The following is a 19,326-nucleotide window of genomic DNA, read 5'->3' as shown; positions in this document are numbered from 1 at the left end:
AAAAGGAAATCATTATTAAAGAGAGTACATAACGCCAGCGTTTTTATCCCTGTGGCTGTCTGGCGCACTGTGAGGAGAGACAGGCTTATTGAGAAGATAATGAGACTGCTATCTCTGTCCATTTCATTGCAGCAGACCCTTTCACATGGACTACGTTTACTGTAGTCCAAAGTGGACCAAATCTGGATTTTTTTCGAAATCAGATTTTTTTTTCTTCAGCTGACTGTTTAGTAAGTCCTGTAAGTTAAATGTGATCTTTGTCAGACTCCAGTATAAAAGCGCACAGGTCCCAATGTTGCCTCAACGTCACTTGTATGTGCAGTTCGATTAAGTGAAAACAAGGGAAGTTGACCGGATTCGGTAAATGAAAAATTAAGTCGCTACTACTACATTTATAAAAATTAAAAAAAGGCCGGATGGATACATATAATAGTGCAATATATTTAGGAGGGTTCTAATATTTTATGGCTGTTAAGTAGAGGAGACACAGACCTTAGCGTGGATCTATGTTAGCGTTATTTTTCAACTCACTTACATAAAAAACTTCAATATAAACATATTAAATATGCCACAGCATACTTACAGTCCTTACACAATAGATATTTATATATATAATTCAAGTATATACAGCTATATGTGTGTGTATATATATATATATATATATATATATATATATATATATATATATATATATATATATATATATATATATATATATATATATATATATATATACATACATATATATATATATATATATATATATATATATATATATATATATATATATATATATATATATATATATATATATATATATATATATATCTTCATATATTACATATAGCCTATTATTTGCCAACTATTGACTAGTGATGCACTGAAAATTTGGCGAAGGACAAAGACTTGACGCTGAAACAGTGCTGCTGAAACCGGATGTTATGATGACGTACCCGCTTCCGCCGGAGGGTTCTAAAATTGTATGGCTGTTAAGTAGAGGAGACACAGACCTTAGTGTGTATCTATGTTAGCGTTATTTTTCAACTCACTTACGTAAAAAACCTTAAATATAAACATCATATTAAATATGCCACAGCGTACTTACAGTCCTTACACAATAGCTATTTATATATATAATTCAAGTATATATATATATACACTACCGTTCAAAAGTTTGGGGTCACCCAAACAATTTAGTGGAATAGCCTTCATTTCTAAGAACAAGAATAGACTGTTGAGTTTCAGATGAAAGTTCTCTTTTTCTGGCCATTTTGAGCGTTTAATTGAGCCCACAAATGTGATGCTCCAGAAAGTCAATCTGCTCAAAGGAAGGTCAGTTTTGTAGCTTCTGTAACGAGCTAAAGTGTTTTCAGATGTGTGAACATGATTGCACAAGGGTTTTCTAATCATCAATTAGCCTTCTGAGCCAATGAGCAAACACATTGTACCCTTAGAACACTGGAGTGATAGTTGCTGGAAATGGGCCTCTATAAACCTATGTAGATATTGCACCAAAAAGCAGACATTTGCAGCTAGAATAGTCATTTAGCACATTAGCAATGTATAGAGTGTATTTCTTTAAAGTTAAGACTAGTTTAAAGTTATCTTCATTGAAAAGTACAGTGCTTTTCCTTCAAAAATAAGGACATTTACATGTGACCCCAAACTTTTGAACGGTAGTGTATATATATATATATATATATATATATATATATATATATATATATATATATATATATATATATATATATATATATATATATATATATATATATATATATATATATATATATATATATACATACATACAGTATATATGTATATATATATATATATCTTCATATATTACATATAGCCTATTTGCCAACTGTTGACTAGTGATGCACTGAAAATTTGGCGAAGGACAAATACTTTTGACGCTGAAACAGTGCTGCTGTAACCAGATGTTGTGATGACGTAACCGCTTCCGCCGGCAGTTCCGCATCTTTTCCTGCGCACACGAATAATGTATGTGTTAAAATTGCAAACAGTTCGCATTGCCATTTAGACTTCAGTCACATTTTAACAGATCGGATTCCAAACGGATCCGGACTACCTCCTGATATTGCCCAAATCTGATGCGAAAATATCAGATTTGAAGCACTTCGGAGAGTTTCGACTGGCAAAAAATAAATATTACAAAACGGAACCAAATTTAAAGATCGTTATCCTTAATGATAGTCACAGAATTTAAGCGGCTTGACCAGGCATGCAGCTAATGTTGGTCAATATTGGTCCACGTTATGAGCATTTTACCATTTGTAATTTCAGTTTTCTTTTCTTTGACGTACTGCCATCAGAAAAGTCTTCCACGTTGTTCTATTGCCTGCATTTATCGAGTCCTCTTTTTCGTTTTGTACAGTATTAATATTTTTTTGGGCAGGCGTACATGACCATTAAACGTCATAGTACGAGGACCACCTCTTTTGTGAGATTTATTGTAACTTCCAACAGTTAAACGTCTTTATAAGTTTTTTATTCTAAATGTTTGGATGTGGGCCATGTTCATTTTTAGAACATCCCACGGGCAATTCAAAAACCAGCCGCAGGCCGCCAATGGTCCGCCAGCGGCACTTTTGGACATTCCTGGTCTTGACAGTGTGCAGCTGATCAATAACAACCTGTCCAATTCCATTTGTTTCCATCTGGGCTTATGAAGACTTAAGTAGTGATCTACGTTCTTATTCCAAACATCTTTACAATGTCGGGTTTGTTTGCTTATCTTCTTGCCGCTCGGAATGCTTTCGCTGGGTTTGACAAAGCAGACCGACAGCGAACAAACTGACTTTGCCCTGGACGGAGATATGACCGCCACTGAGGTTTGTGTGTTGGACGCATTTGCTTGGTGTATTTATTATGTGCATGTGACACATCAAGCATCTTTAAATGCTTCCAGTTTTTCACTGAAAACACTTGATTTTCTCCTCCACCACCCTTTTTCTACACACATTACTCAAATTTTCACTGCATTTGCTACTTCCTCCTCACCTCCCTCTGATTGTCTCACAACATCCTTACTTGTTATCAGTCGGACGCAGATGATGACTCTGAGATGCGCACTCAGGTACGCTGCCTGCCTTAATTAGCTTACTGCTTGCTGCCACCCTTCAGGGTCAACGCCTTTGCCCGATTTAATTTTGCATTCTTCTGACCAGTCCAGTTGTCTTGTCATGTGCTCTTGTTTGGGGAAAATGACTTTCCAGTTGCAGCTTTCTCATGTGGCCACTTGTCATTTATGTGTTTGCATCGTAAATCACAGCCATGCAGAAGCTCCCAGAGCCTGATGCTATCAATCCTGTTTGTCTCCTCCTTTGCAGTATCGTTCCATAAATCCAGTAAAAGGGGATAACGTTTTTGTCAAGCACAGTAATCTGATGCTGGAGGTTGGTAAGAAAAGAAAAAAAAGGGTACAATGGGCATGAGGAGTTGCGGTACAATGAATCCTAACATTACTGACTTGGCGTTGTTGTGTACTGTGTCTTGGGTTTCCTGCGTGAATATGAGCGTCTCAAGTTCCGACTGCTAGCGCTCAATTTGTTCAGACACAAAACCGCAGAAACTTAATCATAACGATAACGGGACTTGGGTGTGAGGCAGGTATGAGATACTGCATGAGAACATTGGACCATGGCGACTGTACAACGGAACGCTCAGGCATACAATTTGTTTGTATGACATCATGCACAATTTTAACATGATACAATTCCTAATAAAAATGCACACGCCTCTGTACTGAATTCTCAGTACGAATTAGGGCTAGGTTGAATTGATTGATTGATTGAGACTTGTATTAGTAGATTGTACAGTACATATTCCGTACAATTGACCACTAAATGGTAACACCCAAATAAGTTTTTCAACTTGTTTAAGTCGGGGTCCACTTAAATTGATTCATGATACAGATATATACTATCATCATAATACAGTCATCACACAAGATAATCATCAGAGTATATACATTGAATTATTTACAGTGTGGGGTGTGGAGGGGGGGTTAGGTTTGGTTGATATCAACACTTCAGTCATCAACAATTGCATCATCAGAGAAATGGACATTGAAACAGTGTAGGACTGACTTGGTAGGACATGTACAGCAAGTAGTGGACATAGAGAGAGAGATCAGAAAGCATGAGAATAAGTATCTACATTTGATTATTTACAATCCGGGGAGGTGGGATGTGGTGGGGGAGGGTGTTAGTTAAGGGTTGAAGTTGCCTGGAGGTGTTGTTTTAGTGCGCTTTTGAAGGAGGATAGAGATGCCCTTTCTTTTACTCCTGTTGGGAGTGCATTCCACATTGATGTGGCATAGAAGGAGAATGAGTTAAGACCTTTGTTACATCGGAATCTGGGTTTAACGTGGTTAACGTGAAAGTACTGTATGTCGACAACAATAAATAGAAAAAGTGGATGTTAGGCTATATTTAATCTTAACCTAAAGAGACTCCCCTCACAAGCATCTTATAGTCTCATCTTAAGTTTTGACAGCTATTTTCTTCTTTTTACACTTGTTTGACTGTTAAGAATTTTGTTAAATTACCTTGGAACGCCACGTCGCCGCACAGTTTAACTTTACGTGGTGTAAAAAAGTTACAATTGTACAACAATTAAGAGTGATTGAAAGAATGTTGCGTTAAGTTGAATCATCTTAGTCCCCCTTCCTAAAACGCTACATGTCCATCGTTGCAGCATGGGACCCTACTTAACTTTTTACTCTTGCGTAACAGTTCATGTTAACAAAGCATGATGTGTGAAGTTGAGATAAGTTAAGACTAATAGTGTATTAAAATGTTTGACATTGAATCTGATTAATCACATCCAGCGTCCTGGAAGAAATTGCTTGTTCCACTCTATTTGTCAGGCTTGTTTCACAACAAATAGGCTCCATTTTGACTCCAAACCATTTAACTGGCATTTTGCACCCATGTTTTGATTTGGGTTTTTTTAGTTTTTAAAAAGATGACATACATACATGAAGCATGGCAGTCGCTCCCCTTCGTGCTTCCTGCAGCCTCACTTACCTCTTATCATGGCTTACCGGGCCACTGTAGGACACTGAGCCCCCTACAGAGATGGTCAAGCACCAGACCAACATCAGCGAGCTCAAGCGGTCCTTCCTGGAGACAGACGGTGCCGTTCCCGGCCTTACGGAATGGGAGAGGAGGCTCTCCTCGTCCCCGGCTTGTGAGGCGCCCATGATAGAGCCTCTGAACCTGCAGGACGTAAGCGCACATTGTGTTTTTTGAAGCGTGACATGAACAAGCAGTGTTCTCATGAGTAACGGTGGTGTGATCAAATGGAGCACAGTAAAGTGAAGCAGTATAGTCTATGTCTAACTTGCTGTACACCTTGATGCCATTTTGAATTAGTGTGCACATAAACGGCAAGGAGTCTTGCAGCTGTGATCATTATGACGCAAGATGTTTGGGGTTTTTATCGATTTCTTCATGTCGCAACACAACCTGTGGATAAAACCAGCACTATTTCTAGACTCGCATCAGTGACACGAGGCTTTAATGACCAAACTTTGGGGTCCGCATTTGCTTCTTCTATAAATTAGTTTCTCTCTATATTACCTTTTGTTTTCTTCCTTCTGCAGAATGAAGATAAGATGCCTGTTGGAGATGAGAAAAAGGAGGAAGCGAAAGCTACTGAGGTAAACAATTCTCCACATTGTTCCCATGTTTGTGTGCGGTGTCTTATTGCACTGCAGAGCTGCCTCTGTCTCTCCTCTTTGGCTCTAAACATGACTTTGCCTCTCAGCCTCAGCAGCTGCATGCTTGTGTCACATCACGTGAAGTAGATTACTTTATTAACTTGAAGAATTAATTTTCCAATAAGCCAAGTGTCTCCCCAGGCGGCAGGAAATCTGCTGAACTGCGCCGCAGATTTTAACGTCCTAACTGATGGAGCCCCTGTCCACGAGCTACAAGCAATTAGCCCGTCCACTGCTATGGACGATGACGTTTTCGAGGACGGGACCCCCAGGCAGGCGCAGAAGAAAACCCCTGACTCTCAGGAGGAGTTTTCCGAGAAGTCCCTGGCAAAGTTAAGCCCGGGGTCCGTCAGGGAGGAAGTGTCCCAAGCCATCATAGACAAGAGAGGAATGCTTATCATCTTAAAAGAGGCAGAGGACAGAGAAGAAGACAAAGAACATCTCCAAACGGTCATTAAAGCCCGAAGTACCTCTGTCAAGGAGATTGAGGCGGTGATGGAAGACATGTGTCAGATTAAAGCCGCCGGCTCGCCTAAGAAAGCCATGGCATCCTGGGTGTCGGAGGTGGTGAAGGCGGAGGAGTCTGAGGTCTTCAGCGTGTTGTCGGAGGAGATGAAGACCATTGAGGAGCCTCGCCACAAAGTGGATGCTGTCCAGGAGCAGTCCGAGACCAATGAGGCTCAGATTACACTCCCAGAGACAACACCCTTAGCTGTGGTAACTGTATGAAAACTAAAAGCAACTCCATGCAGCCTCCCTTCATTTGCCGTCTTCCCACCAGCAACAGCCAAACAAGACTTAGAATAATCATAATATGATTAATAAGACTTTCATCCAGAGCTGTGCATGGCTAACAGTCCCTTAACACCCACCGTTTTGACCTTACACAAGCTGCCGTTTTCTGTTTGCTTCCTTTTGATACAACATGTTTGCTTGGGTTGAAGCGCCCGGACTTGCCTCACTTATCACCTGCTTCCACAGCTGATAAGGCAACAAGCCGGCAGCAACACCAAGTAGGACTCTTGTTTGTTGTCACGCTTTCTTCCGGGCTGCACCATTCTCTCAGGTCCGCTATCTGCTCCCTGAAAGCAGTGACTTGATGGCGGAAGCTGGCCCGCCGCCACTGCTGCGGCTTTTTCCAACCATTCTCCTCCTCCCTCTACCTATAAAACACATTGTATGGCTCTACCTGCGGACATGATACTTGGAAAGAGTCGTTTATTGATGACACATTTATAAGAAAGGGTATTCCATACAATCCATACTAAGAATCCACATCCTCTCTCCTGTTGCTCTGTTTACTCGGTTGACTTTTCTCACTGCCGTGTCTTCCTTTCTCTCTTCCTCTCTTGTTATTCTACGTCCCCTGTTCTTGCCAGTCAACTCATGGATGGGTTTCCTCTTTCACTTCCCAAAAGGTAACCACACACAAGCTGACTTTTGAATGTTTAGTGCCTATGATAGTTGACATAAAATGCATCTTGCCTGCATCAGGTGATGGGTGGAAGTGCACCATGCCGTGTTGCTTTTGGTGGCAAGTCGGGGCACACTCATGTTTTGCCTTCGCCAGGAGACTAGCTAGCAACATCCATCCAATCATTTTCTACTGCTTATATACAGTAAAAATGTATGGGTGGATTTTGACAACATTATTGGGAAATATCCAACATGGGATGAGGAAAAACTGATTAGGTTTTTGGGGATCCAGTTCATTTTTACTACATTACCTAACGTTTACATTATGAGCCTTAACTTCTGTGTATGTATCTCAGCGGCCCCAGCTTTCTTCCATTCCGCTATGGCTCAAAAAGTTATGGGCGGATGTTGATTCAACTTTCAGGAAATTTCAGAAATGTGATGAGGAACAAGTGATTACCTTTCGGGGTTGATCCGGATAACCGTCTGGATTCAGGGTTTTTTACTATTGGGAGATAATGCCTGCGGATGTCCACGCTTTCCAAGTACTTTTCTAGTTCTTCATAAAAAATGGCCAATTTTGAGCTATGAGTACCACTAAGTAGTTAACACAATTCTCTATCGGGGTGTAAAATCAAATTTTTTGCTAAAGCGACTTATCTTTCGCATTTCCCTGTTGAATATTCCCTTTTACTTCAGTAAGCGACAAGTGCCTTGCTCCCTTTGTGGCCCAAACAGACAATCCATTATGCAGTTCATCAGTGCATCCAAATTTGAAGACGTCATCCAACATCAGCACTCATGTTTACTCGCTTTGTGTCTGTTTTGCCGTGATTATGACTAAATTAAATCATCAATAGTGAGTAACTTTGATGAAATCAGTGAGAGGGTGGTGCCCTCGCACACTGCGCGCAAAGAGACGTTGTCCTGGTAAATCTGAGCAGTCTGTGAGCAAGAAAGGTCAATGGGAAAAATTCAGTTTATTACCTGTGTACATAAGGTCCATAAGAGGTCGCTTCCTAGCGGTACCACTGACATATACGTCACAAGAGCCAGTTGTGCGAAGTTTAACAAAGTTTTAATGTACATAGATATTATCAAATTATTTTCTCCAGCAGAACGTGACTTTTCAGTCACGTCCGTATCCTCTTCCCCTCCTGCTCCCGGCCGCTTACTGTTAAAGACAACAGAGGATTAGATTAACACGTACCACCTGTGAAATCTCATCACCTGCCAGGTGTGTCTCGCCATCAGCACTGCCACGCCCCCGTCTGACGGTGCTCTGTCCTCAGCACCATGGTCAGAGGCGGTGACCTTTGCTCCTACAGGCAGCGCTGGCCACATCTCCCTCCACAATTACATACAGGATATATGTGCAGCCATTATTCTCAGCGTGTGTTTTCTTTGCTGCTGTTGTCTTGCGATGCAATGGTCAATGTAAACCCCTGACCTCCCTGTCCAGGGATCACCCCAAAAAGGTGTTTGTTTGGATAAAATTGATTCATTACAGCGATGGAATAAGCATTCCTCTGGGAAAAAAAATGGTCTGTTTTCACTAATTTTTAGGGCATTGTAAAGAAACATGTTGAGCTATTTTTTTGCTGCAAAATGTTGACAAAATTATCTATATTAATTTTTGTAATAAATGTGCATTTTTCAAATTGAGACTATCATGTTGATTGTTCGAAACGATTCAATTGCAACCCACATCAGCAGGGTGACTGTTTCTTGAAGAGCTCCACAAAAAACATTGATTTACTCAAAACAGGAAAATAGAGGTATCTGTTTTTACAAAACCAGTCAAGTTGGCATGGTGGCAGAACTTTTTATGGTAATATAATCATTTTATTTTTGGAGCATTACACCTTTTCTTTGATTTTTAAAAAAATATAATTACCACTTTTTGTTCCTAAAATATCAGCTTATGCTGTATCATAAAATAAAATAAAAAGTTATTTTCGTAACATGTTTTTATCTTGAACTACTTAAAACTTTTTCCCTTGTTTGATTCGTTAAAAACGAACAAATTCTTGTATTTTTTGTGCAGTATGTGCAGCATTCTTGTTGCGATGCTAATAACCGCATGTTGTCGTCATTCTTCTTTTTTCACAGACATCAGTGGGTCCGGAGCAGAAGGCGGGTGTTGCTGTAGAGGCAGACGCGGCGCCAGCAGATTGTGTGGTGAGTGTCCAAGCCAGAGTGCACTGCGCGTCAGCTGTAGACAGGAAGCTGTGTGTGCCGCGCTTTTACAACGGAGTACAAAGGGAAATCGTCCAAACGATGGTCGAGCGGCTGATGCTGCTTAGCAGTGGAGCACATCTGTGGAAACGCAGCCGGAAGCAACAACTTTGGAGTTAGACAACACTGCTGTTGGTTGCTGAGCCCGACAGGAAGAAGCAACAACTTTGGAGTTAGACAACACTGCTGTTGGTTGCTGAGCCCGACAGGAAGAAGCAACAACTTTGGAGTTAGACAACACTGCTGTTGGTTGCTGAGCCCGACAGGAAGAAATAGTCGAGATAGAAGTGAAGGGAACGGACTTGATGACCACGTTGTATTTGAGCTTTTTCAGGATGGGTCTCCATGACTAGATTAGCCTCTAATGCAGACCTGGGCAATTTAAGGCCCGGGGGCCACATGCGGCCCGTTAAGCTTTTCAATCTGGCCCGCCGGACATTCCCAAATCTTTTTTTTTTAGATCTTTAAGATGGAAACTGTAGCTGCCATTATGATGTGCAGTCATGTTTTATAATGACCGGAAGTTTTCAACTATACTAAGTAGGGATGTCCGATAATGGCTTTTTGCCGATATCCGATATGCCGATATTGTCCAACTCTTTAATTACCGATACCGATATCAACCGATATATACAGTCGTGGAATTAACACATTATTATGCCTAATTTGGACAACCAGGTATGGTGAAGATAAGGTACTTTTTAAAAAAATGAATCAAATAAAATAAGATAAATAAATTAAAAACATTTTCTTGAATACAAAAGAAAGTAAAACAATATAAAAACAGTTACATAGAAACTAGTAATTAATGAAAATTAGTAAAATTAAGTGTTAAAGGTTAGTATTATTAGTGGAGCAGCAGCACGCACAATCATGTGTGCTTACGGACTGTATCCCTTGCAGACTGTATTGATATATATTGATATATAATGTAGGAAGCAGAATATTGATAACAGAAAGAAATGGGGGGAGGGAGGTTTTTTGGGTTGGTGCACTAATTGTAAGTGTATCTTGTGTTTTTTATGTTGATTTAATAAAAAAATGTTTTTTAAAAAAACGATACAGACAATAAAAAAAACGATACCGATAATTTCCGATATTACATTTTAACGCATTTATCGGCCGATAATATCGGCAGACCGATATTATCGGACATCCCTAGTTTATCCTTAGTTAATATTGTAAATCCCACATTCTTTATATTCATGTACATTCTGGGTGTCTCATTCAGTAGAAAATGTTCAATTCCATTCCGTTTCTTAAGTCAGTCTGTCATAACGTTTTTAGCATTCAATCCGACATTAGTGTGAGTTTTTGTATTAGTGTTCCTAAAAATAGGACCCAAACACACATTGTACAACAGATTGTCACAGCTTATATATGTTTGTGTGTGTGCGTGCGTATATTTATATTTATATATATATATATATATATATATATAGATATATATACCGGCCCCCAGACACATTTTTTTCCCTAAATGTGGCCCCCGAGTCAAAATAATTGCCCAGGCCTGCTCTAATGCATGACTACATAGTGTTTCAGAGACTTAAGCCCATCAGAGATAGCCCCGTTTCATCAGACTGCAACCTTGGACTTTGATTAATATACATTTGATTACATATGTGCAAAGCTGTTTAAAGAAGTGCAGGGGTGTGCTGTTAAACATGAACTATTCACATGTATTGTGTGTTGCCTTGTTGTCCAACAGCACCCTGACGAGGACACGGTCTGCGCTAAAGAGATGCCCGTGATTCACACCGAGACCAAGACCATCACCTACGAGTCTTCAGCGGTATGTGCTCACACAACCATATAACTTTTATCATTAAATGATGGTGTCATTTCTCCTATATTCTGCACTTGTTTATCACGACACAATGTCTTTGTCATGCTTGTTAACCTTTATTTATTTTTAATTGTTGAATAAGCCTTCGACAAACACTTTACTGTTGCACATTTTTATCCTTTTCTTTTTCTGTTAGAAAATTGGTAACCTTGTTACATGTTTTCTTTCTGTAATTGCGAAAACATTAAGAAAGGGGTAGGATTACAAAGGCTCTGCTTCATGTTGAATTATAAGTGTAAACATATCATGAGTCAATGTAACTTGTCAAACACATCCAAAATCAACTCTAATAAAAAAAAAAAGATATAATAGTGCTACATTTAATATAGTACTTGTCAACAGGGCGACATGAACGGCGACGCGGACCCGGGTGTGCTATTGAGTGCTCAGACCATCACTTCAGAAACCACCAGCACCACCACAACCACACACATCACAAAGGTCAGGGTTCAAGCTCCACACCAACAAACTGGATCTCCAAGTACCACCATAGTGACTAACATTAAAATGCAGTAACATAGTAGGCCTAAATATTCATTAAAACAAGAAAGAAGTTTTATTCAACAAGTATATTTAATATTTTTGGCCACTGTAACATTACACACAGTTTGAACCGTAACAGTGTCTTTAAATATCCAATAATAATAATAATGGATTAGATTTTATATCGCGCTTTTCTATTATTAGATACTCAAAGCGCTCACAGAGAAGTGGAAACCCATCATTCATTCACACCTGGTGGTGGTAAGCTACATTTGTAGCCACAGCTGCCCTGGGGTAGACTGACGGAAGCGAGGCTGCCAGTTTGCGCCTACGGCCCCTCCGACCGCCACCTATCATTCATTCACCTGTGTGAGCGGCACCCGGAGGCAAGGGTGAAGTGTCTTGCCCATACTTGCCAACCCTCCCGTTTTTAGCGGGAGAATCCCGGTATTCAGCGCCTCTCCCGACAACCTCCCGGCAGAGATTTTCTCCCGACAAACTCCCGGTATTCAGTCAGAGCTGGAGGCCACGCCCCCTCCGGCTCAATGCGGACCTGAGACTGAGTGGGGACAGCCTGTTCTCACGTCCGCTTTCCCACAATATAAACAGCTTGCCTGCCCAATGAATGGAGAAGTTAAACAGGACAATACTGCCATCTAATGGATAGCCAACGGAACACTGAAATTCAAGTTGTTGTTTTTTTTTCTATGTAAATAAAATAAATATATATATATATATATATATATATATATAAATATATATATATATATATATATATATATATATAGCTAGAATTCACTGAAAGTCAAGTATTTCATATATATATATATATATATATATATATGAAATATATATGAAATACTCAAGTTGGTGAATTCTAGCTGTAAATAACCACGCCCCCGACCAAGCTCCCCCCCACCTCCCGATATTGGAGGTCTCAAGGTTGGCAAGTATGGTCTTGCCCAAGGACACAACGGCAGCGATTTGGATGTCAAGAGGCGGGGAGCGAACCTGCAACCCTCAGGTTTCTGGCACGGCCGCCATACCGCCCCTTAAATATACGAAAATAAAACACTGTACTTTATGCAAGTGATTATTTGGCTTACCACTAGATGGAGCCTGCATACCACTGGTGGCAGAGTTGTGTATAAAGTTTAAGTTAAAGTACCAATGATTGTCTCACAAACACTAGGTGTGGCGAAGTTATTCTCTGCATTTGACCCATCACCCTGGATCTTGTTTTGACATGAGTTTTTCTGATGAAATGAGCCAAAATATTATGTCTATAAATAGTTCTAAACATAATCCAGCTAATAAACTTACAATAAAACATGCTTTTATTTTGGGAGGGTATAATTTTGCGGCCATATTTGACACACTCTGCTGCTACATTCCTGCAGTGTTTCTTGACCAGCTGGCACTCTTAACACGCACCCGGCGGCACAATAAACGTAAAAAAAATCAACAGAACAACCAAAAAAAAAGACTTATAACCCTAATGTTGCCAAAATCTTCATAAGCTTTGGACCAACTATCACGGTGAATTTGTGACTTTCAATCAATCAATCAATCAATGTTTATTTATATAGCCCTAAATCACAAGTGTCTCAAAGGGCTGTACAAGCCACAACGACATCCTCGGTACGGAGCCCACATACGGGCAAGGAAAAACTCACCCCAGTGGGACGTCGATGTGAATGACTATGAGAAACCTTGGAGAGGACCACATATGTGGGTAACACCCCCCCCCCCCTTTTATGTAAATGATGTCAACTGTGGTGGCTGCCTCTAATGTATTTGTAATAACTGCGCGTATCACTCATTGTGTATTATTCTAACTGATACCATTCTGATAAACATTCTTTTTTGTAACATGCTTAGTGAATAAGTGTACTTTTGTACTTATTTCCCCATATTTATGAATACTAACTCATATATGGTAACACTGGCGAGCAGTAGAGAATATGGAGTATTTTTGGTCACAGTATGTTGTATATTTTTATGAGATTTCCAGTTCATTTTCTCATCTATCACACCCAAAATGTGGTTTATTTTACTCTTTCAATATCCGTCTATTTGTATTTGGGTGTAATTCTTATAGGCTGAAGTGTGAACATTTCTACTTACACATTATTGATTGATTGAGACTTTTATTAGTAGGTTGCACAGTGAAGTACATATTCCGTACAATTGACCACTAAATGGTAACACCCCAATAAGTTTTTCAACTTGTTTAAGTCGGGGTCCACTTAAATTGATTCAGATACAGATATATACTATCATCATAATACAGTCATCACACAAGATAATCACATTGAATTATTTACATTATTTACAATCAGGGGTGTGGAGGGGGGGGGGGGGTAGGATATGGACAGCAAGTAGTGGACATAGAGAGAGAGAGAGAGAGAGATCAGAAGGCATAAGAAAAAGTATCTGCATTTGATTGTTTACATTTGATTATTAGCAATCCGGGGAGGGTGTTAGTTTAGGGTTGTAGTTGCCTGGAGGTGAACTTTTATTGCGGTTTTGAAGGAGGATAGAGATGCCCTTTCTTTTATACCTGTTGGGAGCGCATTCCACATTGATGTGGCATAGAAAGAGAATGAGTTAAGACCTTTGTTAGTTCGGAATCTGGGTTTAACGTGGTTAGTGGAGCTCCCCCTGGTGTTGTGGTTATGGCGGTCATTTACGTTAAGGAAGTAGTTTGACATGTACTTCGGTATCAGGGAGGTGTAGCGGATTTTATAGACTAGGCTCAGTGCAAGTTGTTTAACTCTGTCCTCCACCCTGAGCCAGCCCACTTTGGAGAAGTGGTTAGGAGTGAGGTGGGATCTGGGGTGGAGGTCTAGAAGTAATCTGACTAGCTTGTTCAGGGATGTTTGGAGTTTAGATTTGAGGGTTTTGGATGTGCTAGGGTACCAGGAGGTGCATGCGTAATGGAAAAAGGGTTGAACGAGAGTTCCCGCCAGATGACAGCGCATGATATAAATGTTATTTTTACTAGTTTGTAAATAAACATTGAAGAGTTATGACATCATGTCCCTTTTTACGGCGTGGAGTTTGAGTGCTGTCATGTGACTGACAGGTTCTGTTTGATTGGTGAAATGGAGGTAAAAATCACTCGTACTTACACTGGATTGGTGCAACAGAGTCATGTGAAAGTGCCCACTGGAAGAAGTCTCTCTCACAAGCCTAGCCAAAACAATGCACGTCATTACAAGCAGTAAACAATCAATTGTATATGAAAAGTAAAATGTATTACAACTAAGGATGATGTTTGATAAGGAATTATCGAGTTTGAGCCTATTATCGAATCCTCTTATCGAACCGATTCCTTATCGATTCTCTTATGGAGTCCAGATAGGTTGTTGTATATGGAAAAAAACACACAATATTTGGTTTAACAAAAGCTCACTTTTATTATATAATAAAAAAATAAAATCTAATAAATAAATAAATATTGACTGTTACCCACCTAAAAAAATAAAATAAAATAAATATTGAGTGTTTTTACCCAAAGTATATTAAGTGGGATTTTTCAGAGAAACAAATATATACAGTAACACAAAAACAAGCTGTCTCTGTGATCACTATAGGTGTATAAATAATAATATAGTGTTAAATAAAATCAGTCCCTTGGGCACAAAACTGAAAATAATACAGCTCTCCAAAAAGTGCAATTCTGTTGCTATTTGACATAACTGTTTGTTATGATGCTTTGACATTTTTGCACTTTATTTCTTTATTGAAAGAAAATTCTATGAAGAGAAAAGTTGTTTGCAAATGTGGTTACAATGCTAATAAATGAAAAGTTAAAGCTAAAAAAAGAAAGACACTTTATTGAGTTAACATTATTTCTTTATGGGGGAAAAATGTTATGAGCTAGAGAATATAACAACTACACTACCCAGCATGCAACGGGAGTTACGAGCATGCGCGGTAGCCCTGAAAAGTGTTGCATGTTGCCACGCTGTGAAAGTAAACGTCAAGAACTCAGCCAACACGCCTCATCTGCATTATTTATAATTAGACAGACAACACATATACAGTGTGATTTTGTAACGTTTACAAGGAAAGAAAAACAAAAGTTAAAAAAGGGAGATATGTTGTATATATATATGTATGTGCTGCGGTGTCATATATGTTGTATATATATGTATGTGCTGCGGTGTCATATATGTTGTATATATATGTATGTGCTGCGGTTGTTTTAAGAACGTTGCGACAGCTGCCGTAAAGGAGGTGCGTTGCTAGCCTGGTTGCTATGTTTCCGGTTGGTGGTAAAAGTGTTGGTCATGTGTTTTACCCTGCTCAAATCTCTCAGTAAAGTTATTCATTGGATTATAGCTTTTGTTTTGAACTTTATTACACCTTGGAGCGCTTTTTCCGGTCCATTGTTTTTCCTGCTTTCGCTATCTGCGCCTAATGACTGAGCTACATGACGTCAATTCTTGTGATGTCACACGGAGCATTTCTGGTCGGGACGGGATTCGAATAAAGAATCAACTCTTTTCCTTTACTATAGTGGTCTCGATAACGGGTACCGGTTCTCAAAAAGGGATTCGAGTCCGAGGACTCGGTTCTTTTCTTATCAAACAACCGGGAAAACCGGTTTAGAGTATCATCCCTAATTACAACTACTCTGACAAGTACAATTCATCCAAAAAGGTACTTAAGTAAATGTAGCTCATTACTACCCACCTCTATGGAAACACGGCCTTACTATATCCAAAATGAGCCGCACCGTGACCTTAAAACTAAGTTACTTACCGAAAGCATGATCATTCCATATCATTACACCTCTAATAGCATTTGTATTGATTTTTAATATTCCAGACTGTGAAAGGAGGGGTTTCAGAGACCAGAATCGAGAAACGGATTGTCATCACAGGAGACCCGGATATCGATCACGATGAGGTATATAGCTCATTTTTCTTGGATATGAGCAGTAATGTGCGAATAAAACACTTATGTGATTCTCAGGACCCCAACTGAGCCATGTGGCCTTTAAACACATGTATTAACTCTTGTTCTTAAAATCTGGATAACTGTTGGATTACTGATCTATAATCCTGCGACCTGCCCCCCTCTTCCCTGTTCTCTGCCCCCCCCCACCCCTGGTGACCCTTTCCGGCACTGCAAATGTGTACGTAGGCTCTGGCTCAGGCCATAAAGGAGGCTAAAGAACAGCATCCTGACATGTCAGTGACCAAAGTAGTGGTACATAAAGAGACAGAGATCACGCCAGAGGAGGGTGAGGACTGACCCAGGTAAGAGCGAATCCAGTCCTGCTCTCGCTCCCGTCTTGAGCCCACTCCTCCAGATGCTCTGGCATGCCGCTTTCCCGTCAGCGCCTCCAGTTGCCCTGTTTGTGTAGCGAATGCATTGTATTGTAGGCACACGGACATGAGGGATATTGTGTTCTTAGCTTGTAAAGCACAAGCACAAGAAACAGTCCCATCTCATGCTGCTGTGATTCTCATGCAATCTGGTGACTTTTGGTGATAACGCTCCCCCTGCTGGACAGAGAGGTGATCTGCTTGGCATTAACGCAACACAGACATATTTGCTTTCATTTGTAATAACAAAGTCTTCCTAATACTCATGTTTGTACCTAAAACATAGTTTTACTTTGCACTGATTGTTGACTGTGTGTCCTCACAAAGCTTTACATTCCTGCTCAACTGGCTCCTACAAACATACTGATATCTACCGAAATCTAATCTGGATTTAAGGTGACACGCCCAAGACGCTCACATCGAAACCCAGGCTTTCTTTTATACTAAGACTACACTACATTGGAACCTCCATTTATGTATGAACTTATTTGGTCCTTGAACAGGGCTTTTAAATAGAGAAGTGAAGCAAATTTGTCCATAAAAAACACAACACACATATGAATAATGGGTTCCAGCTAGGGATGTCCGATAATGGCTTTTTGCCTATATCCGATATTCCGATATTGTCCAACTCTTTAATTACCGATACCGATATATACAGTCGTGGAATTAACACATTATTATGCCTAATTTGGACAACCAGGTATGGTGAAGATAAGGTCCTTTTTTAAAAAATTAATCAAATAAAGTAAGATAAATAATTTAAAAACATTTTCTTGAATAAAAAAGAAAGTAAAACAATATAAAAACAGTTACCGTATTTTTCAGAGTATAAATCGCACCGGAGTATAAGTCGCACCTGCCGAAAATGCATAATAAAGAAGGAAAAAAACATATATAAGTCACACTGGAGTATAAGTCGCATTTTTGGGGGAAATGTATTTGATAAAAGCCAACACCAAGAATAGACATTTGAAAGGCAATTTAAAATGTCTAAAGAATAGTGAACAACAGGCTGAATAAGTGTACGTTATATGAGGCATAAATAACCAACTGGTATGTTAACGTAACATATTATGGTAAGAGTCATTCAAATAACTATAACATATAGAACATGCTATACGTTTACCAAACAATCTGTCACTCCTAATCGCTAAATCCCATGAAATCTTATACGTCTAGTCTCTTACGTGAATGACATCAATAATATTATTGGATATTTTACCCTATGTGTTAATCATTTCACACATAAGTCGCTCCTGAGTATAAGTCGCACCCCCGGCCAAACTATGAAAAAAACTGTGACTTATAGTCCGAAAAATACGGTACATAGAAACTAGTAATAATGAAAATGAGTCAAATGAACTGTTAAAGGTTAGTACTATTAGTGGAGCAGCAGCACGCACAATCATGTGTGCTTACGGACTGTATCCCTTGCAGACTGTATTGATATATATTGATATATAATGTAGGAAGCAGAATATTAATAACAGAAAGAAACAACCCTTTTGTTTGATTGAGTGTAAATGGGGAGGTTTTTTGGTTTGGGGCACTAATTGTAAGTGTATCTTGTGTGTTTTATGTTGATTTAAGAAAAAAAAATTAAAAACCGATACCGATAATAATAAAAACAATACCGATAATTTCCGATATTACATTTTAAAGTATTTATCGGCAGATAATATCAGCAGGCCGATATTATCGGACATCTCCAGTTCCAGCCTTGACAAATGGCCATATTTTAGTAAAGGTTTGTACACTTTGAACACAATTGACCATGCTACACAGTACTGTCTATCAAACAAACATAACCAGGGGGTGATGGATCAACTATCTCTTTATTAACAAGTCAAAACAGTACATGGTACCAAATCTGGTACTTTTATTAGCATTGACCGAACTTTGTCAGTACTACCAGGAATCGATTGACTTGAAATCAAAAGGTACCATACTTGTATACCTTTGTTGCGTGTGACATTGCGTCCGCTTGCAAACTCGGCACCGGCTCAAGCGCTTGGTGTGCAAACTGCCGTACTTGTAGCAGACTACCTCTTAGTCAATGCTGGAATTTTGAAAACCGAAAAATCAAGCGTGCCTGATTTTTTTAAAAATGAAAAAACACTCAAAAGTAAGGCTCCACCCTTTAAATTGTGCAAGGTCGATGCTCCATATATGGACATTCCATATAAATGTTACTGATTAGCATTAGTAATTGCAACAAAGATGCAATTTACAATCAAACAGCT

The 19,326-nt window shown here is 39.4% G+C and overlaps 1 protein-coding gene across 19 annotated transcripts in view; it reads left to right on the top strand.

Moving 5' to 3' along the window:
* Positions 1-19,326, top strand: part of LOC133631180 (protein 4.1-like) — a 121,589-nt gene that overhangs the window by 86,189 nt on the left and 16,074 nt on the right. For 6 of the 19 annotated variants that reach the window (XM_062023314.1, XM_062023306.1, XM_062023308.1 and 3 more), the window contains 11 exons: positions 2,805-2,858; positions 3,068-3,103; positions 5,088-5,258; positions 5,636-5,692; positions 5,894-6,469; positions 7,132-7,170; positions 9,281-9,349; positions 11,118-11,201; positions 11,598-11,696; positions 16,578-16,658; positions 16,896-17,011. In XM_062023314.1, the coding sequence (XP_061879298.1) occupies positions 2,805-2,858; positions 3,068-3,103; positions 5,088-5,258; positions 5,636-5,692; positions 5,894-6,469; positions 7,132-7,170; positions 9,281-9,349; positions 11,118-11,201; positions 11,598-11,696; positions 16,578-16,658; positions 16,896-17,006 (1,377 nt within the window). In that variant the 3' untranslated portion in view covers positions 17,007-17,011. Of the gene's footprint in view, positions 1-2,804; positions 2,859-3,067; positions 3,104-3,356; positions 3,423-5,087; positions 5,259-5,635; positions 5,693-5,893; positions 6,470-7,131; positions 7,171-9,280; positions 9,350-11,117; positions 11,202-11,597; positions 11,697-16,577; positions 16,659-16,895; positions 17,012-19,326 lie in introns of all 19 variants that reach the window. The other 13 variants (XM_062023324.1, XM_062023307.1, XM_062023319.1 and 10 more) reach the window with 10 other exon arrangements.

The sequence above is a fragment of the Entelurus aequoreus genome, linkage group LG16, assembly GCF_033978785.1.
Source record: "Entelurus aequoreus isolate RoL-2023_Sb linkage group LG16, RoL_Eaeq_v1.1, whole genome shotgun sequence".
NCBI lineage: Eukaryota > Metazoa > Chordata > Actinopteri > Syngnathiformes > Syngnathidae > Entelurus > Entelurus aequoreus.
The sequence above is the reverse complement of the archived record's forward strand: the minus strand, read 5'-3'. Positions and strand labels throughout refer to the sequence as shown.